This window comes from Notamacropus eugenii, chromosome 2 (genome assembly GCF_028372415.1).
Source record: "Notamacropus eugenii isolate mMacEug1 chromosome 2, mMacEug1.pri_v2, whole genome shotgun sequence".
In the NCBI taxonomy this organism is placed as follows: Eukaryota; Metazoa; Chordata; class Mammalia; order Diprotodontia; family Macropodidae; genus Notamacropus; species Notamacropus eugenii.
In genome coordinates this window covers 188,796,474-188,822,304 of record NC_092873.1, presented here as the reverse complement: position 1 = coordinate 188,822,304, position 25,831 = coordinate 188,796,474, and the positions used below count along the sequence as shown (strand labels likewise).

At 37.3% G+C, this 25,831-nt stretch overlaps 1 protein-coding gene across 2 annotated transcripts in view; it reads left to right on the top strand.

Annotated features, from left to right (window-relative positions):
- SESN1 (sestrin 1) overlaps positions 1 to 25,831 on the top strand; it is a 132,447-nt gene that overhangs the window by 96,712 nt on the left and 9,904 nt on the right. The window contains exons 1-5 of one of the 2 annotated variants that reach the window (XM_072643008.1): positions 10,375 to 10,918; positions 20,254 to 20,319; positions 21,523 to 21,723; positions 22,429 to 22,611; positions 23,399 to 23,635. In XM_072643008.1, coding sequence (XP_072499109.1) covers positions 10,820 to 10,918; positions 20,254 to 20,319; positions 21,523 to 21,723; positions 22,429 to 22,611; positions 23,399 to 23,635 — 786 coding nt within the window. In that variant the 5' untranslated portion in view covers positions 10,375 to 10,819. Of the gene's footprint in view, positions 1 to 10,374; positions 10,919 to 20,253; positions 20,320 to 21,522; positions 21,724 to 22,428; positions 22,612 to 23,398; positions 23,636 to 25,831 lie in introns of those variants that run through there. The other variant, XM_072643007.1, reaches the window with a different exon arrangement.

The following is a 25,831-nucleotide window of genomic DNA, read 5'->3' as shown; positions in this document are numbered from 1 at the left end:
TACCTCCATCTGAACCTTTTCATCCTTCTTCAAACCTTCCATGACTCTGCCTTTCTCTACCCTTTCAGCTGAGAACTTTGCCTCATATTTTATAGAAAACATTGAGGCAATTAGCTCCCTCTTATCCATCTCCTGTCACTCAGGTGCCTTCTGCCACTGTTTCCTCTTTTACCCCTATTTCACATGATGAAATGGCCTTACTTCTTTCCAAGGCTAACCTCCTCTACCTACTCAAATCCTGTTCCATCCTGTCTTCAATAGATTGCCTCCTCTGTTATCTGCATTTTATCACTCATTTTCAATTTCTGTCTATCTACTGGTACCATCCCAACTATCTATAAATATACTCATGTTTCCCCTATCCTCAAAAAACCTTCACTTGATCCTTCCATCTGCACTATTATCATATATTTTTTTCTGCCTTTTGTAACTAAACTTGAAAAGCCCACCTACAATCCGTGCCTCCACTTTCTTCCCTTTTATTCTCTGCTTAACCCTTTACAATCTGGTTTCTGACCATATCATCCCCAAAAAACTTCTCTCTCCAGAGTTAGTAATGGTCTTTTAGATGCCAATTACAGGGGCCTTTTCACAGTTCCTCATTCTCCTTGACCTCTTTGAAGCCTTTGACAATATTGACAGCCCTCTCTTCCTTGATCCTCTCTTCTCTCAAATTTTTCAGGAAAACACTCTTTCCTGGATCTTCTCCTATCTATCTGACCACTCCTCAGTTTCTTTGCTGAATCCTTATCCAGATCACACCCACAGGTTCTGCCCTGCATCTTCTTCTCTTTTCCATACTTGGTCATCTCATCAGCTCCTCTGGATTTAATTACCATTTCTATATTAATGATTTTCATCTATCTATCCTGCTCCATCATCTCTGTTAACTTCCAATTTCCAATGTATTTCCTCTTTCCCTTAAGACATCTCAAACTGGAAGTCCAGTAGACATCTTAAACTAAAAAAGTCCAAAACAGAACTTATTATCTTTCCTCATAAACCCTTCCCACCTCCTACCTTGCCTACTCTAGAGGAAAATGCCATCCTCACAGTGTCTCAGGCTCTCAATCTAGGATTCATCCTGTATCCCAACTATCTCTTACCCACCAATATCTAGTCTGTGACCAAGGACTATCAGTATTACCTTTGCAACATCTTTCATATAAGCTCCCTTCTCTCCTCTGATACTGGCACCACCCTGGTGAGGCTGGTGGGTCTGCCTGCCTCAAGTCTTCCCACACTCCAGCCCATCCTCCATTCAACAACTACATTTATGCCTTCAGCATGGCAGGCATTAGGGGGTGTGATGCCCCCTGTAAACTAGAAAATTTGCTCCCTTCATACTAGAGAAGGTTGATTTTTTCTTTTTCTTTTTATGGGTGTTTAGTATCTTATTGTAAAATCTGAGTTGACATTATATATATATTTTATGCATTTCTGAGTTTCTGGCCTTCATGTGTCATCTGTAGCTTCTACAAAACTCCCCTCAAATTCTCATTTAACTTCTTATGCCAACCTGCCATATATCCAACCTTAATGGGGAAAGTTGTGATGTGGAAGGGATAACTGTAATTTGATTTTCCCAAAGCATACATGTGATCATGTCTCACATGTTCCCCTCATCACCACCCAAACTCCAGTATTAAATACAACATCCTCAGTTTGACATTCAAAGATCTTCATAACCTAGCTTCCTCCTATTTCTCCAGTTTTCTTATACCTTACTCCCAGAAAAAAAAAAAGTACTCTTTGATCCAGTGGCATCTGGCCTCCTAGTTATTACACACATAAGTCATTCCTTCTCTCTTGGTTTCCAGTATTTTCTCTATGTGTCCCCCATGCCTAGAATGTTCTCCCTTCTCCTTTCCACTTACTGATTTCCCTGGCTTCCTTTAAGTCACCATTAAAATCCCATCTTCTGTTGAAAGCCTTTCCTAACCCTCTTAATTCTAGTGTCTTTCCTCCTTTAGTTATTTCCCTTGTATGCCACACATAGCTTGTTAGTAGGTATTTGTTTGCTTATTGTCTCCCCCATTTAAATGTAAACTCCTTGAGGACAGCTACTGTCTTTTACCTCTTTTTGTATTCCTAGCACTTAGTACAGTGCTTACAAATAGTAGGTGCTTAATAATTGTTTATTGATTGATTTATCTATTGTTTTAAGATGATGGACAGATCTCAAAAAGGGAGAGCTTGGTGGCATAGTGGACTTGGAATCAGGAAGACTCATCTTCATGAGTTCACATCCAGGCTCAGATACTTTCTAGCTGTATGACCATGTTCAGATCACTTAATCCTGTTTGCCTCAGTTTCCTCATTTGTAAAATGAGCTAGAGAAGGAGACAGCAAATTACTCCATTATCACTGCCACTGGAAACCCCAAATGGGGTCATAAGTCAGACATGATGAAATGACTGAGCAAACAAATCTCAAAGCCTTCAATCTCTATATTTCATTGGTGTACCTTAAGAGTTTTAAACTTGCCAAGTCAAAAAGATATTTTTATATCATTGGTGAAAAATTCCAGCAGATGAAGGATATGTTTAATGTTTTTTTTTCTCCCAATGGAGTCACACAGCTTGATGTCATCCATGTACTTGAATGGATAAGTAAGATATTTTGGTTTGACTTCTTTAATTTAAAGTTTTATTTAGCTCTACTTAGGAGATACAATGATGAATTTAAGGCTAGACAAAATTGTAATGGGCTTAATCTGTCTACTTGAAAAATGCCAGGTTTTATAGAAATGATTCTTGACATTATGAGCACATCAATATAACCATTGTTCCTAGAAGGGGCATGTCATTCTATTCCTCTAGTCCCCTCTCATCATCCCTGTAACTTTACACCCTTTTTATGTTGTTTCCTTGTTTAGAATGTGTCTTGAGAGTAGGAACTGTCTTTGCTTTTTTGTTTGTATCGTTAGAACATTCATTTTTTATTTTGGTCAATAGGAGGAGGGAGTCTGTGCCAGCTTGCCTGGTCCTTTAGAAGGCCCTATGCTTTGTATTACCTTGCTCATCATACACATACAAAATTATTAAGATAAAATAACAGATGCACTGTACAACAATAATTATAAACAACTTACATAACCAAGGAAATGTTACCATATATATGTGATACATTATATTGAAGAAAGGAAACAAACATTTATTAAGCACCTATTATATGTCAGGCACTGTACTAAGCAATCTAAGTGTCTGAGGCCAGATCTGAACTCACAGTTTCCTGACTCCAGGCTCAGCACTCAGGCTGAGCCACATGGGCAAACAGAAGTTAAGTGACTTGCCCAAGATCACACACAATTGTCTGAGCCTAGATTTGAATTCATGTCTTCCTGATTCCAACTCTCGTCCTTTCTCCACTGAACCACCTAGACTAGGCACCTCAAATACTATCTTTGAAACTTTGGAAATAGTAAATTTGGATTTGGATAAATACTGCTTTGTTTTCTATTCCTTCCAAGGAAAAGGGCTAGATCTGCAAGGAGGCAGATTTCAGCTCAATGTAAGGAACTGTTGAGAGTCATCTTATTTTAGAGCAGCTGACCCAGTCTGACACATGTTGTATGACTTTGGACAAGTCACTTGAACTCTTGGTGCCCTCAAAATCACTAAAAGTCTCAATGTTCTCAAAACTATTTTGATAATACATCCCTATTAGTAAAAATAAAAGAACTGTTTAATAAATTATATGCATGTACTACTCTATGTTATATTTTAAAACCCCCCCAAAATTTATTAATGGTACAAAATCCCTTTTGCTCCTACTAAAATATTAATTTTAAAAATCTTTATTGATATTAGGAGCTTACTTCATATTCTGAGCAGTTGACTGCTTTTGATGTCTTATATTTGCTTCCTAGAATTTCTGATCTATCCGCAGTGGCTGCTTAAAAGTTCTGAGTGCATTACCTAAATTCTTAATAATTTAAAAAGTGGGTGGCAAATTTTTCAAATTTATTTCTAAAATATATTTAGTAATGTAATTCTGTAGTTATAATAAACTTACATTTAAAAATTCTCCCATCTAAGGAAGAGGACAGATTGACAGCACATGTGCTCATGTGTGTTCATAATATTGTGTTGGAGGATGTCTTCTGTCACATAATGTTAAGTTAGAGACTGGATAGTTTATGTATAGACCAGAACATTTTAATTTTGTGTTTTACATATTTGTACTTATTTAAACTGTTGTAAAAATATTGCCAAAAAGTGTGGTATAATTTTCAATATGAAAATATTGTTATAAAATTCTATCAATTAAAGTGCAAGCTCCATTTGAGTTCACTTTCTTAAATTATAATTTTAATATATTTTGAATACAAATTTCAAGAAAGTTATTGTTTCTGATGTTTCAAAAAGAAGGGCACTATGAAATCTTAAAGCAGTACCAATATACCAACATGGTTTATTTTTACTGCCAAGACAACAGATATTTTAAAATAACTATTTAAACCTTAATGTGAGATACCACAAAAATTATCTTTAAAGTTGTCTATTTTGAGAAAATGAATATCATTATCATAGTTTTCTACGAAGGGCTTTTTTTCTTATGAGACATGTGGAAACAGTTCTGATCTACAATAAAGTTTTTATTCACCATTTTATTCTTTGACATACACTCTTGCAAGAGGGCAGTACTTTCAGCTTTTCTTGGAATGTATATTATTGGAGAGAGACAGCTTCCCAGTATATTCTAACTTCTGGATATCAACTACAGAATGGGGTTGAAAATCCTGTCTATTAATGATGTTATCAATATTTGTGAAATTTGGAGGGATCATGGGCAGCATAAGAGTAAGGTGAGATTTCACCATCCATTGTCCTGTAATATCTGTTGAAGAGTGTTTCAAACAACTAGGAGATCGGGGTGGAAGGAATGACTCTAGCTGTCAGTAGTCTAGCACTACTGTTAAGAATTATAATGTTAGTAGTCTTGTGAACCAAATTTAGACAGTAGTCATTTTGGCCTTTCTAATTCAGTGTTTTAAATCACAATACCTCCTCTGAAAAAATAAACGCTGCAAACTAATTTTTTCTAACTCTTTATCAATAAACCAGAATACCTCACATGACCCCATGAATTTTATAATTCATTTTTTAATCAAATTGTTTATAAAGACAGGTGACCAGCCAAAACTATTTGATTGGATCCCTGAACACCCTGGGATAGTCCTGGTAGTAGTGGTATGTTTTAGACTGAGAGCAGTTTTCTATATGGATTTCCTATGCTCTAGCATTGTCACTGTACAGGATGGCCCCAAACACTTTTGGCTCACTCTGTACTTGGTTCTTAAAAATTTGTAGGATGTAAATAAGCCACTAATGTTGGGTCAGGGCTTTGGAATAATCAGTAAAAGAAGTATACACATCCTGATGCTTTGAGGAAACTTGTTCAATAACTTTCAAATTGATAATAAGTTGCTTTTTACTCCTAAGACTTTTTGGCACACCATTTTTGTTTCTCAGTCAAAATATTTGTTTTCTTGTTGGTGTATATAGATCTTCTTAGGGACATGTACTTTGAAATTCTTTGTATAAAGTATATCCACATGTAATTGGCCTTCAGTTGGGGAGGAGTTGCAATCCCTTCTATAAAGAAAGGTGAAATCAGCCTTACAGATAGCTGAAATGATAATTGCCTCACTAGTAATCCATGCATATACTGTTTTGAAGCTTTTGAGCTGAGAATTATGAATTAGTTCTGTCCTGCCTCCTCATTTCACAGAAAAGTCATGTCAACTTTCTTGACGAAAGTGTTTTTCATTTTATTTAGAGCACAGAAACTTTTTTTCCTCATCTGATCCAACTTGTATTCATGAAGACATAAAAAACAAGAAATTCTGTACGTTGTCTTTTTTTGTGGGTTCTGTCTGATTTGTTTTTCAATCCTCTATAGTAAACTTTCTGACTGATGTTCAGTTGTATATTTTTTTCTTTGTGCTGCTTGCCTCCAAGTATTGCTTTTACTTTTTGACTTTTCCTTTAGAACATTTTTGTTTTCTGCTTTCCTTCCTTTCTTTTTCTTTTTTGTTGCCTTAGTTGGATAGTGTGTCAATTCACATTTTCTACTGCCCACACTAGTTAGATGTTGATATAATCTTTCAGTACCTTTTTGCATATCCTCTTTAGTTTTCTTAAGTCATTTTGACCATGGTGGTATCTAAAACCTGGCCTTATGGGAATTCCTTGATAGTTTTGTGGTTCTGGAAACAGAACCAGCATATACTGGTAGCAGTTGCTGTTGTGATCTTAGGTTCTTCTATTTTTCCTTCTTCGATTTTAGTAACTGCTTAAATCTACTTCTTATCTTGGCTATCCTAATCTAGGTTTAAGGATGGAGTTATTTTTCCATGATTGCTCCGAATTGGTTTGCATCGAAAACCAATGTTGTATAACATGCATGCAGCTAGAAGTGCTGTTGACAAAAAAAGCTATATGAAGGCTTTGGTTATCAAGATTGTTTCTAGTTTTATTATGATTTAGTACTGGCACATAATGAAAGTATTCATGTCTTCAATCCATTTCACACCTACTCATAATTTCCTAATTTAATAGTCAGCATCTCCTGTACTAAAGCATTTCCAGCAGGTGGAGTATAGGTATTTCTGATTTGATGTGCTATATTTTGCCTTCTTTTGTTCCCAGAATATAAAGGAGTATCCCTTGATCTGCTATACTATATCAAGCTAATCATCTTGATGCTTTAGAACATGCAATCCTATGATGCCTGATCTTTTTCTTTGCCTCTTAGAAGCAGTTGAAGGACACTGTGACTAGGGTACTAACTGATCAGGGAAATGGCAAGAGCCCAGTTCATCAGAATATTAGGGTTCCTGTCAGGCTTTCATAACTACTACCGTAGTCACCTCACAGCACATGATGTGCCTGGTACTCTGCTGTTCCCCTACATTGATATTCCCTTCTCTTGCCTCCCGTGGCGTAGACAATGCTTTGAGGGAGCTATTGTTATTTATTAGTTGGAAAAATGTATATTACTATATTTTGTCTTGTGCCTAGACTGGTGAATTTTCATTGTTAAGGGGAACTTCTCCAGTGCAGATCCACTCTTCCTCAGCAATGTACACTCTTAGAAAATTGCCTAGTTGTTGAGACGTTAAGTGACTTGCCCAAGGTCAAAGTCAGCCTGTCTGTTAATAAACATTATATTAAGCACCTGCTGTATGCCAGGCATTATGCTGAATACTGGGGATACAAAGAAAGGCAAAAGACAATCTCTGTTCTCCAGGAGCTTGGAATCTAATGAGGGAGACTACCAGCAAACAAACACATACAAACAAGTTATGTGTAGGATAAACAGGAAATCATTAATAGAGGGAAAGCACTGAAATTAGGGAGGATTGGGAAAGACTTTCTATGGAAAGTGAGATTTTAGTTGGGACTTAAAGGAAGCCAGTAGCCACATAGAGGATGGAGAGCATTCTATCCATGAGAGACAGTCAGATAAAATGCCAGGAGCAGAGCTGGAGTGTCATCTTTGTGAAACAGCCAGTATCACTGGATCAAAGAATATATGAAGGTAAGTAAGATGTAAGAGAACTAGAAAGATGAGGGAAGGGGGAAGGGGAGAGCAGTTTGGTTATGAAGGGCTTGGAACAGCAAACAAATAAGGAGCCATTGGAGTTTATTGAGTATAGAGGTGACATGCTTGGCCCCGTGTTTTAAGAAAATCACTTTGACAGCTGAATTGAGGATAGACTTGAATGGGTAGATTTTTGGCAGGAATTCAAATTAGTAGGCTATCACAGTTGTCCAGGTGTTAGCTGACAAGGGCCTGCATCTGTGTGGTAGCCAGAGTAATAGAAAAGAGAAGGGGGCATGTTCAAGAGATTTCACAAAGGCAAAGTCAGCAGAACTTGGCCATAAATTGACTTGAGGTGGGGGGCAGCGGTGAGGGGGAGAAGATGAGAGTAGTGAGAAGTGAAGGATGATACCTAGGTTATGAGCCTGGGGAACTGAAAGGATGATGGTACCATATGCCATAATAGAGCCATTTTGTGACAAGGGCAAGCCTTTGTCAAGGTCTTCATCAAGGGGAGTTATTTACTATGCTATTAAATCCTAGGTCTGGGGTCCCATAAAAAAAAACTAGTCTAGATCATAATGATTATAGGTCAAAATTATGTTTTCTGTTTCTTCTTTATCCTCCGTAAGTCCTAGCATAACACTAGCAAACCAAATAAATACTTTTTAGCTTGGTAGTGGTCATTTCCAGGGATTCCTGTCTGTTACTTATGTTTATTAAAAAATTTGAGGAAAAATCTGGAAGAAAATCAGTCTCTTTATCTGATATTTTAACATAGATACAATATGGAATGCATTTATCTTTGTCTTATATGTGTTTATATATGCACACTTTTTTTAAACATGGAAATGTAAGTAAGGTCAAAGATAAGGTATAAACTAGAGGTAATAAAGATGGCAAATAAAGTTCTGGTCCTTCCATTCCTAATATGTAGTTTTTTTAAGAAAGTCCTCTAAATAAGACCGAAAAGTATATGAAGCATAGATCTTCTCTTGGCAATTTAGGACAAAGTAAAAGAAGATGATGAACAAAACATAAAACAAACCTGTCACCACAGCTTCTACGAGACTCCTTTTCACTTTGTCTCTAATGAACATTCTTAGGATTAGGTGAATTGATGGATACGTGTTATAACATCCTAATCAGAGAGGTTAGAATTTGTAAGAAGAAGCAATTCACTTGTTTTATTCTACATCTTTTAGGTTAGATTCCATGGGCAGTCATATTTTTAGCTCTGCCCTAAGAAATGGGTATTTATATGGTTTCCCATTCCTCCAGAAAATGAGATTCTTTTGTGTCTTCTCTATGCGTATATTCACACATACTCTTGGGTGAGAATTTTAGTATCTTTTCCTCCATTCTGCCAATTCTGCCATAGCCTGTAAATGTTAATTTGTGGATGTTTCCTTGTCAACTTCACAATAATAAATTTAACTTTAAAAGATTAAAAATTTCTAAAGGAAAAAATAACAAATATTGACAGAGTATTATTGACATACTGTCATTCTATCTTTATTCTGTGAATAATTATTGAATGACTGTTATGTACCCTCTCAGTGCCCACAATAGTATATGACATACTAAGTAACACAGAATTTTAAAGCAGAAGCAATTTTTAAATCTTATATATGTGGTATATTCATTTAGAGAAAAATACATAGACAAAATGAAATACACTGGAAATGTATTTGAGTTGGCTACTTCATTTATAATGTGCCTTCATTTTGACAAACAAAAAGAAATAGCCATGTTTTCACCTATTCCTTTAAAGCATAGAGAGAGAGTTTACAAATTCCTAAAGGGCTGAATGAATTACTTACTTAGTCTGTTTCTTAGTGAGAGAGACATTAAAACTAACACTTGCTTGGCCTAAAACAAATTCACATTTTGAGTCCTTCTACCATTTTGTTCCTTAACTTCCTTACCTTGTGCTACTCTTTTAAACTGTTTTTTCTTCTCCAAAACTGTAATACTTTACACCCACTTTTCACCTGACCATGTAAGTATTGAAAACAGTGACTTCTGAAATACCTACTAAACAAAAACTACCTTAAAAGTTTATCTTCATATTTCTTTATTTTTGTCAATGTAGTCCTCTGTAACTTGGTAGATAGTCGTTAACTGTTTAGGCTGAACAAAAATATCATTCATCTTTGGCTAACTTGGTGATGATTTTGCCAGAACTGAACTAGTCTGATTCCTCCTGGCCCTTGCTTTTAATTTTTTTCAGCTTGACAGAACCTCCTCCACTGGCAGAGCATTTGAGATCGACCCCATTGCAGCAGTAGTATAGCGGAGGAAAGGAACCAAAATATTTGGGTTCCGGATTAAACAATTTCAGTGACTTGCTCTAGAAAATATATATCCCTTCCTAAATTCATCATAGAAGTACTTCCTTATTATAAATTAGAGATCTTGTTAATCATTCGTGAAGCTTTGTGTCCACTTGGAAGACCAGAGAATTCAGAGATCTGCAAATGCCCATCATCTCTTAGGGAAGACTATATTAATAGTTGCTTCGTCGCCTGCCAAAAATAAATTTTAAGTGGAATTTAGGCCATCCTGTACCCCACTTTTTCCTGTATTCACTGGCTCACATGTCAATTCTGCTGAAGTGGTAAAGAAGGGAAATTTCTGATTTGTGAAAAGAAATTGAAAATGATTCATCCGTGGCATTTGAGGGTCGGGTCAGATCAGATGTATACCGAGGCGTAGGGTTTTGCTCCACTAAAGAAAGTGCAAGAGTGGGCTGGGATGAAGAGAAGGGGGTTGGGGGTGGGTTCATTCAGTAGCTCGAGCTACCGCACTACCCTTCAGTTTGACTGTGCACGTTCCCTGGACGGGAGAATCTGCTCCCTTGTCTCTGCTTCCCGTCCCTCCCTCCCGACTTGTTTTTGCCCTGGTGGTGTCAGACACTCCTCGACCAGCCAGCCCCTCTTTGCACCAGGGGGCGGGGCGCCCCAGCAGCCGCCCCTGCATTGGAGAATGGGGCTGTCAGCGCCCGGAGACAGAGGCGGGGGCTGCTCGTCTTGTTTGTTCCCGGCCGCTGGATGCCAGGCCCCGCCCCCACGCCTGGCTCTGGTGAATCGTCTGTGCGGACTCGGGCGGCCGATGCCCAGAGATCTGTAGGCTAGGTGGCGGTGCGAGCCCCGGAGCAAGCCGACCGGCGGCCGCGCTGCCTGCCGCACGCCCTCGCCCGCTGCTGCCATTTGCAGGTTGGGTTCGCGGGAGCCTCTTCTACGCGGACCGCAGCCGAGGAGCGAAGATGCGCCTGGCCACGGCAGCGAACGCGGCGTACTCGGCCAGCCTGGCGGTCACCGAGCTGCTGGGCTGCCAGCAGTGCAACGGCGGCGGAGCCGGCGAGGTACCTGGCTGAGCCGAGCGGACCGGGCGGGCGGTGCGGACGCGAGGGGCTGGGGTGTTTGCGGAGCCGAGTTCTCTGCTGGGAGTCACGCCAGGGCCCCTCAGTCCTGGCTGTGTTAAAACCTACACGACTGCCTAAGCGCATCTAACCCCGGAGCTCCCAAAGCGGCCGGAGGAGGAGCGGGCTGGCCGGCCAGCGAGCCCCTGGGCGACCCGGCCCGCGTCCCTCCTCTGGACCAGCGGCACAGCTGGCTTTCTTGTGGGACCTGGCCCACCGGTCCAGGAAAGAGCTTTTTACCCGAGGTGTGATCATATATTTATGCCCTCCTCCAGCAAAAATTAATCGAGGCTGGAAAATAATGCTGCTGAAGTGTAGTTAATCAAAGCCAGCCTCCTTAAACTTACCTTCGAGGCTGTCGAACAAGACCCCACAAGTCAGAAGTCCGAAAACCCTTGATCTTAGTAAAACACTATGGGTTTTTTGCCTCGTCCTTTAGTAGTGTTTGCTCTTCCATTGCATTTTTCCTTCTATTTATGGTAGGTTTTTCCTGTTAATGCCTTTGAACTACTTGTTTGAATAATGAACTGTCAGTTTGGCAATCACTTGTTTTATCTAAACTCTCTCCTGTGCCGAGGTGGTGTTTAAAATAGTCTGGCAAATTCAGAAATTCTGTTTCGGCCTAAAGTGGTTACACATGAAACTAGGGTGGGTGTATTGGTTAATACTGTTTGGAAGTAACCACATAACAGAAGCTATATCACCATTGCCAGACTTGAAGAGAGAGGAGAGAGAGATTCAACTGGGGGAAAACTGCACTTAGAAATTTGGGTTGAAATCAGAATGCTTTTTTGTTCTCAATCCTTGCCCTACCCAATCTAAGAAAACTTTCAATAAATCTTTTTTATGAAACTTCGTCAGATAAAGGGACATAATTTGAAAGTAAATACCTATATTTATAAGATTGTGTATCCATTGAAGTATTTGCTTAAATGGAGAGTACTAAACACTTACATAAGTATTAAAATATTTTTGTTTTCTCTGAGGACTATAGTATTGAATACTTTCACACAGATCTTTATAAATACATGACCAAACATGCCTTTTGTTAGAAAGCAGAACAACTTTAAAACGTTTTTTGAGGTGCTCAAGTTTTAGAAGTTTTTCCAAAGAGCAGAAACAATTTCAGAAGTATTGCATTAATATTTCCAGCTTCTGATTAAGGGTATCATAATAGAGTTTATCATTTGAAAAGAAGGTGAGCCCTCATGGAGCCCAGTTAGATCTTGGTTTTCATTTTAGTGTTGTTTGTGTATGGAATAATGAATAATCTACCTAACTAAAAGTTTTCTTAATTTAACCTAATAAACTAGAAGCCAAAAGGAGAAATTTTGGATTCGAACTTGATTAGCATGCCCATGGAATTATGTTTTAAGAAAACAAGGGCTCTTTTCCAGGTGTACATCATTGTAAGCAGAGCTCAATGTTACGGGAACCTGAGTTTATATTAAAAATTATAGGTTCATAGTTTTAAAAACAGGAGATGCCCATAGTCAGCTGGTGCTACCCCCTCATTTTACATTGAAGAAACCAAGTTGGGGGGAGATTAAGTGAGTTATTATAAGTGACAGCCAGGATTCAAACCCAGGTCCTCTGACAAATTAGGTGGTGATGATTTTTGGTTTATAATAAGCTTTCCTGATTTATTTAAGAATTAACAATTAAATTATTTTAAGCTTCCTTGATGTATTTGGAATATGAATTTATTTTAATAGAGCATTTATGAAGATCTTACTGTGTGCCAAGAACAATGCCAAGCATTTACACCATCTTTCAGGAACATACTTGTTTATAAAATGACACACACAGGAATTCCTATCCATGAATTTTTCCTGCCTCCATGGTTTCAGAGTGATAACTAATTCATATTCCCTTATATGTTCTTAGAATTAGAAGGCATCCAGGTGAAATGACTTGTCCAGGGTCACGTAGCTGGTTAGTGGCAGAGCCTGTTTTTTAGAGCCCAGATCTCAAGACCCCCTAATTTAGACTTTTCATTATACCATGCTACAGTGTTTTGAAATCAGTGAGGTTCTCCTGAATGAAGCCTTAATAAAAAAGAGAGTGAAGTATTATTAAACAGTTAAGCATAGTTTCATTATTTCTAAATAATATACTAATAGTGTGAATGAATCAGTTCTAAAGGGAACATTAACACATTTTATTATGGAAGAAGACATTCTTTTAAATCAGTACTAATTCCATTGATTGTATTTTAAATTATTTTCAAATGCTGAGGAACCTGCATGAATTATTATGACTCTACTGGGGCCAAAACTTTTTGGCAAGTCATTGGTAAAAAATCAAAATTGTTAAGTTTGTTGGATTACAAAAAATATTTACCAACTACTTCTGGCATGATGTAAACGTTTTTAAGAATCACGTCTCCTGGCATTTATTATAACATGATCAGTTTTTAATTTTAAAATATCTATGTAACTTGATAGATAAATCTTTTAACAAACTCAAAAACATCTGATTAGAACAGAATTTTGAGGAATCAGTGACAGGGCAGTATGACAGGGGAGTTTGACAGGGCAGTTTGTACACTATATTGTCATCATTTATTAAGAATTTACATTCTTGATTACGAAAGTTAGATTCTCTACCAGGTTGTGGAGGGGCTGCCTCTGTATAGGGAGAGGGAATATACATAATGATGAAAGCATAGTTCCTCAAATTCAGTGTCGGAAAGGTCTATTAATCCTTCCCCAATTCCCTCTTTTTATCCATACTTGAACAGTGAGAACATGTGTAATTTACATTCCTATTACCAGCTATTGCTCTTTTAAAGTCCTGTCCTTTTAAGCACACAATGCATTTTAGAGTTGTTTGCTTAATAGTTAAAAGATACAAGACTTCATCAGTACTTTGTCTCCCCAGGGCTGCTCATCCTTTTCTGAGACTTGGTGTTCTCTTCATGTGACCAAAATAATTGATCATTTGTGGAGCCAGCCCTCTGGTGATGGGACATCTTTGTGAACTTGGCTGAGGGAAGCCCTCAGCCTCCCAACCTGCAGCTTGGCACTAGGCCTGTACATGAAACTTTTCTGGCTTAGTGTAGGACCAGCCATAGCTTGTGCTCTACTGGCCATTCCTTTGAGGACCCAGGGTTTCCTTCACGCAGTTTTGAGGCATTGGTAGGACCTTAGTGGTGGTGTTTGCCACCTTTATGAGACTGAAGGGAGAAAGTATTCAATGTAAGTGAATTAACAGCCAAAGTTCACCTTTAGTCATGTATACTTGTTATATTGTAACTGGCTTTGATGGAAATCTTTCTACTATGTGTTTTTCTTTGCTTTCTTAAATGGCATAATGAATATAATTTAACCTTTTTATGACTCAAAGTTACTATTACTATTGTAAAGAAATTACTGGTAATAGCAGGTGAGTCTTAGAAAACCATTGTGGTATGGAAAATCCATTGTCATTATACTAATTGTCCTTAGACCACTGGGTGGTTTTGGTTATTGTGTCTGCTTTTTATAGCTTTTCTCTCTTCGCCTCCTGTCAGCCCCTCTATCCCCGCTCTTCATGTGCCTGTCTGTAGCAGCATCTTCTCTTCCCTTTGCTTTGCTTTCGTCTTCCCAGCTGTTAAAGAGGGAATGATAATGACCAGACTAACCAGCTCTCAGGTTATGGGAAAGCGATTTTACAAAGCTCGAAATGCTCTCGGGGAATACCAGGCGGCAGCCAGAGTTGTCAGTGTTGTGTTAGGACTTTGTGACATCTAGTACAGCTGGTTGCTTCAAAGTGTTTTTCTCCTTCCCCTCTGATTCTGAGCTGGACTCTGTAAGTAGTGAAGTTGTGGGCTGAATGACATTTTTCTGTACTTCTACTTAGTACACACTAAGGGGTCTTTGTCAGCAGTGAGGGGTTTGGGCTGCAGCTCTCATGTCTGTCTATGCATTTCCAAAAGCTTTTAACAATACTATTGTTCCTCCAACTTCTGTTACATTGCTGCCAGCCTGAATAAGAAATAAGAGATACCGTAGTTATCTCCAGTTATACTGCCTTGTACTTTGGACTACACATGAAACTTTCAGAAGTCTCACTTAATGCGAAAATGACTTGATCCTTACTTAGGGCAGTTGCTTTTAACATCAGTTTTCTAATTTTACCTCACACTACATGTCTTATTTGAGGAGTTGAGTTTTTGTTAGCCCCTCAAACATTGGTTTTCTGTACTACCAAAATAATTAAAATCTGTTGGCATTCCTTCAGGGTCAAATAAATACTATGGTTTGTCTATTATGGAACAAGTGCAACCAGTGTGTCTCATCTAGCTAGTATTAAGGCAAAATAGTGAGAAAAGTATTCAGTAGGGAATCAGGAAAAAAGGATCCTGGACTAGGTATGCCAACAACTAGACTTGTTACCTTGGCTTCATTTCTCTTGGGCTTCAGATTCTTCAATTATGAAATAAGTGGTAGGCTAATAATTCCTTTTTTTTTTCAGTGAAGTGGAAACCTGTAACAGATTTTTACCAATCTGTAAAATCTTTACAACCAAATGCCCTTCCTTAAAACTTATAATTATCAGCATCTAGATGGTGATTTTAAGGTTTACAAAACACTTATTATCTCATTTAAACTTTACAACACTCTAAGAAGGTACTAGATGTATCTCCATGTTGTAAACTTTAAAATTGACTGTTTATGCAGAACAGCTTTAAAAATAACATGTTGAATTTATTATTTGTTTAGTTTTTTTCAGTAGTGTCCAACTTTTCAGGACTTCTTTTGGGGTTTTCTTGGCACAGATATTGTAGTAGTTTGCCATTTTTTTCTCCAGTTCATTTTATAGATGAAGAAACTGAGGCAAATAGGGTTAAGTGACTTGCCTAGAGTCATATAGCTAGTAAGTTGTGTTAAGACCAGATGTGAACTCAGGAAAAGATGAATCTTCCTGACTTCAGGCTCAGCACTCTATCCACTGTGCCACCTAGCTGCCCCTGAATTTATTATATACTTTTTTAAAAAAAACAACTATATAATAGAAATCTTTGGTTTCATATATAGTTCTTTTTATGTTTGCATATGGTAATGTTCATGTTTGGTGTTAAGAATAACAAAATTTGTGTCTATATATTTTGTAAAATAAAAATATAAATGTTTATGTACACATATAGATACACACACATACACATATACTGATTTGACAGAGAAAGAATGAATTACAGCCTAACTTACTAGGGGCAATTTGAAAAAGCTTTAAACTCAGTTCCTTGGATGGAAAGTCACAGCAACCAGGCAATCAGAAAGGAGGGGAGCATGTTGTATCTTTGTGAATGCCATAACTAAATCTGTTGCTAGCATTCTCTAACCAGCCAGTGGTGGGAGATGTTCATTTTTAGAGACCTAATTCAGTTATAATAGTCTTTCATTGTGATTTTTTTTTTGTCTAGTTGATCAATAGGGTTCTTTTGGTGACAGCCTGTTATTTTATTAATTATGTTAAATGAGATAGAAGGTTAATTTTAAAGTTGAGAACATAATATAGTGGATATTGCTTTGTTTTCTTCTTACAAATTGAATCAAGAATCAAGTACTGCCTACAGAGAAGAGTAGAAAGGAAGCAGAACTTGATATTCTGCCTGAAAAGAAGAAAGATTAAGTTTTGCCTGGAGGTATAATGTCAGTTATTTTAAAATTGGGTTCCTTGTTTTGTGGCCCAAAAGAGTTCACCAAGAATGCATTTTGTCATTTGTGCAGTATCTGAAACTATTTCTTTACCTTTTAGTTAGTAACAAGGAAAAAATCTCTTTTTTTTCTATTTCAAATGTTTGTCATTTGGGATTATTCAGTACCTAAGTTTACTTTAATTTTTAAGGTATGTAACAGCATTTTAAGTAGCTTGCCCAAAGCTTAGAAGCCCTAACAGGTGTGATTCTAGATAAACATTTGTCATACTCCCATTGCTTTAGCAAAGGACCGAGTATTGAGAAGGTGATGGAGGGGGAAAAAAAGACCCTTTCTTTTCCCCTTTTTTTTCTTCGTTTCTGCCTTTCCTTCTTGGTTTTGTACTACTAAAAAATACTTCACATGCTTTTGGTTTAGTAGGAAGCTAACCTTGATCTGGCTTGATATTGGGGGAGGGAAGTGAAACCAGGAAGCCAGGGTAGCTGATTGTGTGGGCCCAAAGCTTGCCCTGAGCAGATTTTTGAAGTAGGTGGAACTGGTCTTAATTAGTCTCTATTTTTCCTATCTTTTCTCAGATCCCCCTTCCTCCAAATTTTCACTATCCCGTTGCTTTCTAGGGGGAAAATGTTATGCTTCACACGAAGGCAGCTAGGTGGAGCACTAGATATACCATGGGAGTTGGAGTCAGTAAGATAGGAGTTTCAGTGCTGCCTCAGACATTGTCTGGACAAGTCACTTGACCTGTCTGTGCCTCAGTTCCCTCATCTTTTAAAATGAAGAGGAGAATAGAACCTGTCTCACTAGGGTTGTGAGAATCAGCTGAGTTAACCTATGGAAAGGACTTTTCCAACCTTAAAGTGCTATATTTAAATGCTAGTTATTATTATTATTATTATTATTATTATCATAGTAAAGTAATAGGTTAATCACCTCCTGGCAGTATCTGAATTTAACTCAAAGGAATGCCAGATGGTGAAATTCCAGGTGTTACAGAAACCAGGTCATGAGGAATTGTTGGTACAGCCTCAGAAAATAGGATTGTAGCTTGATAACTAAGTAATTGGCTTGATAACACTTGGCTACCAACATTTGACAGGACGGATAAAAATAGGAGACTTGAGAATCTCGTGGAATTCTTAGTAGAGATACCCATTGGAATAAGCTAAATTACTGATTCTCAGCCTTTTTAGAATGCAACACTCTATTGTTTGTTATTTTTGTGACATCCCCTCATCTTGCTTTCCTAAGAATGATCTCTGACATATGTTTCCTTTAAGAATTACGGTGAATTAATTCTAACTTCTCAATGGGAGGAGATAAGTAAATTTCAGAACAACATTTGAAATAATGGGTAATAAATACAGTGGCCAGGGGCATAACAAAAAAGAGAGTTGGGAATTATTCCTTGTTAAATATTTAAGTTAACTTTTGGTCTGTAAATATATAATATGTACCTTTTAAAATCAGAGTAAAAAGAAAAGGGATATTCTCTTTAAGGCAGCCCACCCTGAAAAAAAAATCCTAGGCTTAAGCGAATAACCAAGATGGTTGTGAAAGATTAAAGACAAATCATCTAGTCTGCCACCTTCATTTTACTGGTAGGGAGACTGAGTCCAAGGGAGGCTAAATGTCATGGCCAAGGGAATTCTAAAGAAGGTTCTCTAACTCCATATCAGCTTCCTGTTTGTTACACCAAGACTAGTACCCTAGAGCCTTTACTCTTAAATATAGAGGGTAAATATTCCTAGGGAAAATATGGGCCCACCAGTTTGTGAAAGAAAAATTTTTCAGCCAACAGGCATTTACAAAATTCTGAGCCCTGTGCTGAGTTAGAAGAAAGAGGTGGGGCATACCTGGACAGAGAAAGACAGAAAAAAATAAATAATTCTTGACTTCAGAAGAGTTCTAAATCTTCTGAGGTAAAGTTCACACTCAACAGGATTGGGGGATAGTTTGGGAGCCAGAAAGCGCCTTAGAGATTATCAAGCCCAACCTCTTCGTTGTACAGTTAAAAGACACTAAGGCCTAAGTAGGTTAAATAACTTGCCTGTCACTGAATAAGGGGCAGAGCTGGGATTTGAACTCAGGTCCTTTGACAGACATTTGCTCTTTTGTTTGGCATCAGGCTGCTTCCCTACTAATACAGTACTACTGTAAAGGCTGAATGAGAAAAGCGGAGCTGAAACTATGTGCTCTATATATTGCTCTTCCTCATTTTGCATTTCATGGGTTTCATCATTTGTGGAAATTACTGCATTCTTGTGAGAATGATGTTTTGAGTTTAAGGAATATCTTTTCTCTGACAGTTTGTTGTGGGAAATGGTAAAATTGAGATTCAAAATTGTGACAAGGTTTGAACTGCAGATGATATTTTGGGCATGTACCACCAAGGGTTGACATTAGGACATACTAGTTTCTTAGGCTATCCCTGGCAGGAAAATCAATTCTCCCTTTCTTAATTTAGATTTGAAGTTATATTTTCATTTATTTTAGACTTATTTGGCACATGTGAACTCTATGTGTGAATATGTTGACCTGCTCTAAAAAAAATGCTCATTTCTTTCCTATGTGCCCTATTTTAAAAAATCTTCAGTAGTAAGCTTTCACTAACTTGGACCAATTTTTTTGGATTGTAGCCAAGTTTTTCTTCTTTCTTTTTTAAAAGGAAAACATCTGGTTTGAATCACAAAGAACATTTGAAAGCACAGGGGAGAGGGTGGAGATTATATTTTATGTAATTATGTAAGCAAGGGTTAATGTTTAGCCTTGCAATCTCTAAAATTTTTAGTTTTGTCTTGAAAGAAATGAGACTGGGTTGGTTGGACAAGAGACGTCAAATCTCTAATATTGGGGTCTTAAGAATACATTACATGGAAAAGGGGTTCCTGTTCTTCATGTCTTGACAGCTTTTGTCAACTCCAGTAGACTGGTCATGATAAAAGGCAAATACAATAATTCTTCAACTATAAATATGTAATGGAAGCATTACCTCCTGACACAGGAAAGAATAAGGAACAACAGTGTAAACTGAAAAACTCTGCAAGTGAAAGTTTCTCTAAATTTGTTTTCTTGGATCCTGTAGAAAACATCTGTGGATCTTTTTTCTTATTAAATAACCAGGTTGTATCATCTTTTTTTTTCTTAAGCTTTCCCCTTCAGTTATAAAGTATTGTTACAAGTGTCATCTGTCAGTTCCCTTAAAAACTTTCTGGTTTTTAATATATCTAAGTTAAAGTTACAGTTTTATTATTTTCAGAAAGGATTTCTAAGGATTCACATGTTGATTCTGAATGTGCAAATACATGCGTCTTATTTTGTATCACTGACAATCCACACGGTTGACTGCTGTGTGCTGAACGTTTTGTTCTAGACTCTCTGCCAACTAAGTACCTTATGCAAAACTACAGTTTTAGTAAAACAGGTTTTCTTGTTTTTAGTCAGAATGGTACTGTGATCTGCGGTTAGCTTTGAGATGCAAACAGAAAAATGCAGAGTGTGGATCTAGGCATGAATACCAGCTCACTGCCCAAACAAGTCTGCCTCTGTCTGACTGGGTGGCTGGTTTTTCCATTCCCAGAGCTCAAGTTCATGTTGTTTACTGCTCAAGATCTGAGATGGTGTAATTTTCTTTTCTAGGAACTTGGAATTAGAATTCCTCGACCACTAGGACATGGACCAAGCAGATTCATCCCAGAGAAGGAGGTATGTTATTTGTAAAGGTACATAGTGAACTGTGTACTTTTAAAGAAAGATTTTTCAGGACCTATTTTTTGGGCATCAGAGCAAGTGTTGGTCAACAAAATGTTTTATACAGAGCTCACCACAATTTGTCATCATATTTTGGCAGTAAATCTATAGAACTATAAGGCTGGGTTTTATACTACTTTGTGACTCTTTTTAGCATTCACATAGAGAAAACCAAGACTTGTTTTTCAGTAATGATACTCCACCCCTTCATATTCAGACAATGGCTAACTTTTCCCATGCTTTTAGTTACTTAACAGTGGCAGGGTATGCAGTAATAATCTGTGCTATCCCTGTACCAGATCATTGGTACCCAAAAACAATTGTACCTAATTTTCTCTAAAAATGTTTTATTGTTTTTTTTTTTTTACATTACTATCACTTTTCAATGACACCCCCCCTTTCCTCTTCCCCAGCTTTGTCTGACAGTGTCTTAGCCCCTACCTGTAGTCTGCCACCTTTCTCATGTAAGATGTGTGAGGTGATGCTATACTGTCAGACTGCTGAAATCATGGTTGGTCACTTGTGCCTAATTTCCCACAAGGGTAATTTGTGAGACTCAAATGACTTAATGCTCATAAAGTAATCTGCAAAACTTGAGGTGCTTTTACAAACGTCAGTTACCATCAGGATGATTTATCTAATGACTTTGGTATGATGGTATAGCAGAAAGAACCTAGGAGCTGGGATTCACCACATGGACTGTGTGGGCAGTGTGTTGCCATGTATTGGGCATGTCCCTTTACTTCTCTAGGCCTCAGTTTCCTCATCTGTAAAATGAAGGGGTTCATTGCTAAGATCCCTTCCAGCTATTAACAATCATTAATCTCACCTTCACTGGATGGAAGGAGGAATTGTGGGCTATGAGAGATTTCAGGAAGGCATCTGTGAGGTTTTGTTTCCAAGATGTTTCCTAAATTTAATTGTCTATGCAAATTACCACCAAATTTGTAAACCATCTTATCTAGATGAACTTTAATTTTTTTCCTTTTAGTATCAACAGATAATTTTGTGGTTAGAGGGAGTTTAGATAGTTTCTGGAGCTACAGTATGGTACTTAATTGCTTCTTAGTAACTGGAGTTAAGATCAAGAAGTAGAGCTTTTAAAATGTGTATTAACACTTTGCAAAACTGATATTTTTCCCCATCTGATTTATACAGATTCTTCAAGTGGGTAATGAAGATGCCCAGATGCACACTTTGTTTGCAGATTCTTTTGCTGCTTTGGGTCGTTTGGATAATATTACCTTAGTGATGGTTTTTCATCCACAGTATCTAGAAAGTTTCTTAAAAACGCAACACTATCTACTACAGATGGATGGGCCACTCCCCCTTCATTACCGACACTACATTGGAATAATGGTGTGTAAAGGTTTAATGATAATTAAGTTATGCCATCTCCTTTATAGGGAATGTTAATGCCTTAAAAAGTGACATACTTTTATATTTGGACTTTTAACTGGATTTCTATTGGAGATAATATCTACATTTTTATTATTATAACCCCTAAACAAAAACTGATGGTATATAAGTAGTTGTTTCATTCACTGAAAAATATAAGTATTTTCCATTAAATTAAGAGAATAAAATGTAATACAGCCTTTCTTGTTAATTAAAATTTCAAAATTATTTTGTGCATTAGAAATTCTTGTTTTATTGAAATTGTCATTGTATTGGACTTTGATGCTCTGCAGATGTGTCAACTCTTAAGAGACTCAAGTACTACTGATCCTTTTCACATATGTATATGTGTATGTTTATTTGTGATTCCATAAATATTTTTAACTTAGTACTTCACTTGAAATCTCTTTTGATTCTGAGAAGGAAAAATAAGTTTCAGATTCAATATAGGTGGTTATTCCAATGTTCAAATGTTGTTGGCCTTAAGTGTTTTTTTAATGTTCAAGTTATTTCCACCAGTTATGTTATACAGAAATTTTTTTCTTAAATTCTTAACGTAAGAGTAACTTTATTTGCTGTTTTGATACGGTCTATGAATATATTTGTACAGTGTTTTGTATGAGTGTAATTTTTCTAGTAATTTAGAATAGTGTTCTTTCTCTCAAGGCTGCAGCAAGACACCAGTGCTCCTACCTAGTGAACCTCCATGTAAATGATTTTCTTCATGTTGGAGGAGATCCCAAATGGCTCAATGGTCTAGAGAATGCACCTCAAAAACTACAAAATTTGGGAGAACTAAACAAAGTGTTAGCCCATAGGCCTTGGCTTATTACCAAAGAACATATTGAGGTAAGTCATTGAGCATATACCATCTCAGTTTTAGCATTGTTAATGAATAAGCGTCAAGTGAGTGTGAATTGTGATATTCTCTATAGATTGAGTATGTAAAGAGAGCTACTGTAAAGGAGAGATTATGGTGTGTCGATTAGTGATATTTTTTCTGTCCTGCAAAACACTTTAATGTATATGACTTTAGAGCCGACAAAGTTAAAGCAACAAAAAATATAAGATAGGAATCTATTCTGCAATATAATTTGCAGTATTGCTGAAGTAAACAGGAATATGAGAATAGATAAAGGAGTCGTGTGTGTGACATATCTCCATGTCCAAGCTCTTGTCATTACCATTTTGGAAATGCCTCCCTCAAAAGAAATAACTGATTTGATGTTATTGACAAGTTCTAAACAACCTATAGGCACACCTTATTCAGTAGTATAAAAGTTTCCTATAATAGTTTTCAGAGCTCTTGAGTATGTAATATGGGCAAACCGCTCATAATGCAGCATTCTGAAATACTGCAGCCCTATAAGACATGTTGACATACTGATAGCTACGTTCAACCTTTTCCAGTATCCAGCAGCATTCCTTACATTTAGAGTAGCATAACACCTACCAAGTTATGTTAAGCCATATTTCTAAAGACTATATCAATAAACTCTGAATTCTTAGTTTTTTGTCATCCTACAACTATAGATGTTATGTAGTATCTGGCCCTGCTTTTGATGCATTGGGTGGGTGTTGCTGTGAATGAGTCCTTTTCATCAGTGTAACAGCCTGTTCCATCTTAATTCTTTAGCAACTTTTGAAGGCTGAAGAGCATAGTTGGTCCCTTGCTGAATTGGTACATGCAGTAGTTCTGCTCACACACTATCATTCTCTTGCCTCTTTCACGTTTGGCTGTGGAATCAGTCCAGAAATACATTGTGATGGTGGCCACACCTTTCGACCTCCTTCTGTCAGTAACTACTGCATCTGTGACATTACAAATGGCAATCACAGTATGGAGGAGATGCATGTTGCAGGAAGTGTTTCAGTAAGTATCAATTATGTGTTATGGAGTCAAAATAAAAAATAATCTCACAGTAACAGCCATTTTGTTTCTTTAGTTTATTCCTTTAGTTCATTATATTTTCATTTTGAACTACAGGAAAGTATTTTAGAAATTTGATTTGGCATCTCAGATATAAGAAATCCTCAGAATCATAACAAAAAGCAAAGCTAGTCACTGAGGCTCTTTTTGCATTTAACTGAATGACTAATTATATAGCAGGCACTTGAAAATGTCTGGAAGACAGTCATAGTCATTGCCTTCGAGGAAGTGAGGCCCTAGAAACTCCTATGATATGTGACAAAGGACATGGCTTCAAAGTCTGGCTCTGCTGCATAGTACCTTTGTCACCTTGGGTCCTCAGTTTCCTTATCTGGAGGGTTAGACAATTTATAAAATCCAGCCCTAAATCTGTGCTCCTATGAGTGAGACTTCTACATTAAAAAAAAAAAATCACCCAGCTATTGCTACCTACTTTAGAATTAACTGGTTTTTCATATACATTTTCTAAGTTACTATTTCACATATTATTTCCCTAAAATAAATTGGGGCAAGTTAATATTGGTGCCTTCTTGCAAGTCATAAAACTTTGAATAAGACTGTGTTAATGAAACCCAAAGTCATGGGTATAGGTTCAAGCCTCTGTTGGGTCTTAACACCAGCCAGCTATTTTGCTCATCTGTTCTGGTTAAAAGGGAGACCAGGTATGTATGTGTGGATAAACTAAGATACTTGGAATAAATTTCTTTCCTTATCACTGACAGTGCTGTATGGTATATGACCAAGAAAAAATTACTGAAGCCTCCAGTCACCTTTGTGTAAAATAGGAGCATAATGGGCAATTGTTAATGAACCAAGCAAGCTTCCCCCAATACATAATAGTTGTTTGGCATTCTTGGAATGTGAAGCAGGCCACCATTTGATAAATTATGTTTTCAATGTAATAGATAAGCAGTTTGGGTAGAAATTCATACCAAGATGACTAACTAGTTGTTAACAAAAAAAAAAATGAAGAATGTGAATTTTTTCCTAATAATACTGTGCATCTAAAATTCCAAGAAATAATGCCGTTAGGTTTTCATGCTTCCATTTTGTTTCATTATTCCAATTGGCATGTTTGTTTAAGAAAATATGAACTTAAGTATCAGGGCAGAAGTGTAAAACTGAAACAGACTCTTTTATTTTTTAAAATATTAATTATTTCACTTATGGCCTCTCTTGTTTTTAAGCAAAGTAGGGAAACATCACCAATACCATTAAAGGCAGCATGGGCCATCTAGCCCCAGCAAACAGTGCTGCTTGTCCCTGAGCCAATGTGAATTCCTAACCAACCTAATTTTTCATACATGCATGTCAGTTTTATGGTAATGTGATCAGCAGCAGTTCTTTGAGCCTCATCAATGAGTTGCTCTCCTTGATGATATTATTATAGTAAATATATAACATTATTTTGGCACCATCTATTAAGATCATATTAAAGTGTGTCCCACGGAATGTTTTTGCAGACTATAGGTGTCTGATTATGCTGATATATGATAAGAGGCTTTTCATTCTTAAGGAGCTGCTGAAGAAGGGAGTCAGTTGGTCATGTTTAACCCTGACTTCAGTTAACTGTAAGGTTCCCTACTTCATTAGTTTGATAAGATAGAAATTCCAAATATCTGACTCAGCTGGCTGCTTGGTGAGGACTAAGCAGGTGACAAGTGTGAGATCCCTCTTCCGGGGCTCAGTTGGCACAGATCCACTTCCTTAAATATCATGGGTTAAACCCCCTCCACACCCCTACCACCTCGAAGTAGAGTTGAAACGATTGGTTCCTTGCTATGGCAGTCATGGCTGGCTGCCACTGTTTAGTCCCCCTTGCAGAATTAAAATATGGAAAATGGACAGCAAGCACTAGCCTTCCCAAAACAGTTCTCTGAAATAGCAACATAGTGTTTGATGTACAGAGTTTTGGTTGGCAGCCAAATTTCATTGAACTGCATGTTTCATATAACAACAAAAGGTATTATAATAGTCTATACACAGGGTAATAAGGACCTCATCTTAAGTGGTTGGAGGGGACAGTTAATGTTGTGGAGATAAAAACAGTGGACTTGGCATGGATTTGGATGTGGAAGGGAAGAGTCAAAGAAAATTTGCAAGTTTCAGGTTTGGAAATTGATGATGCCATAAGTAGTC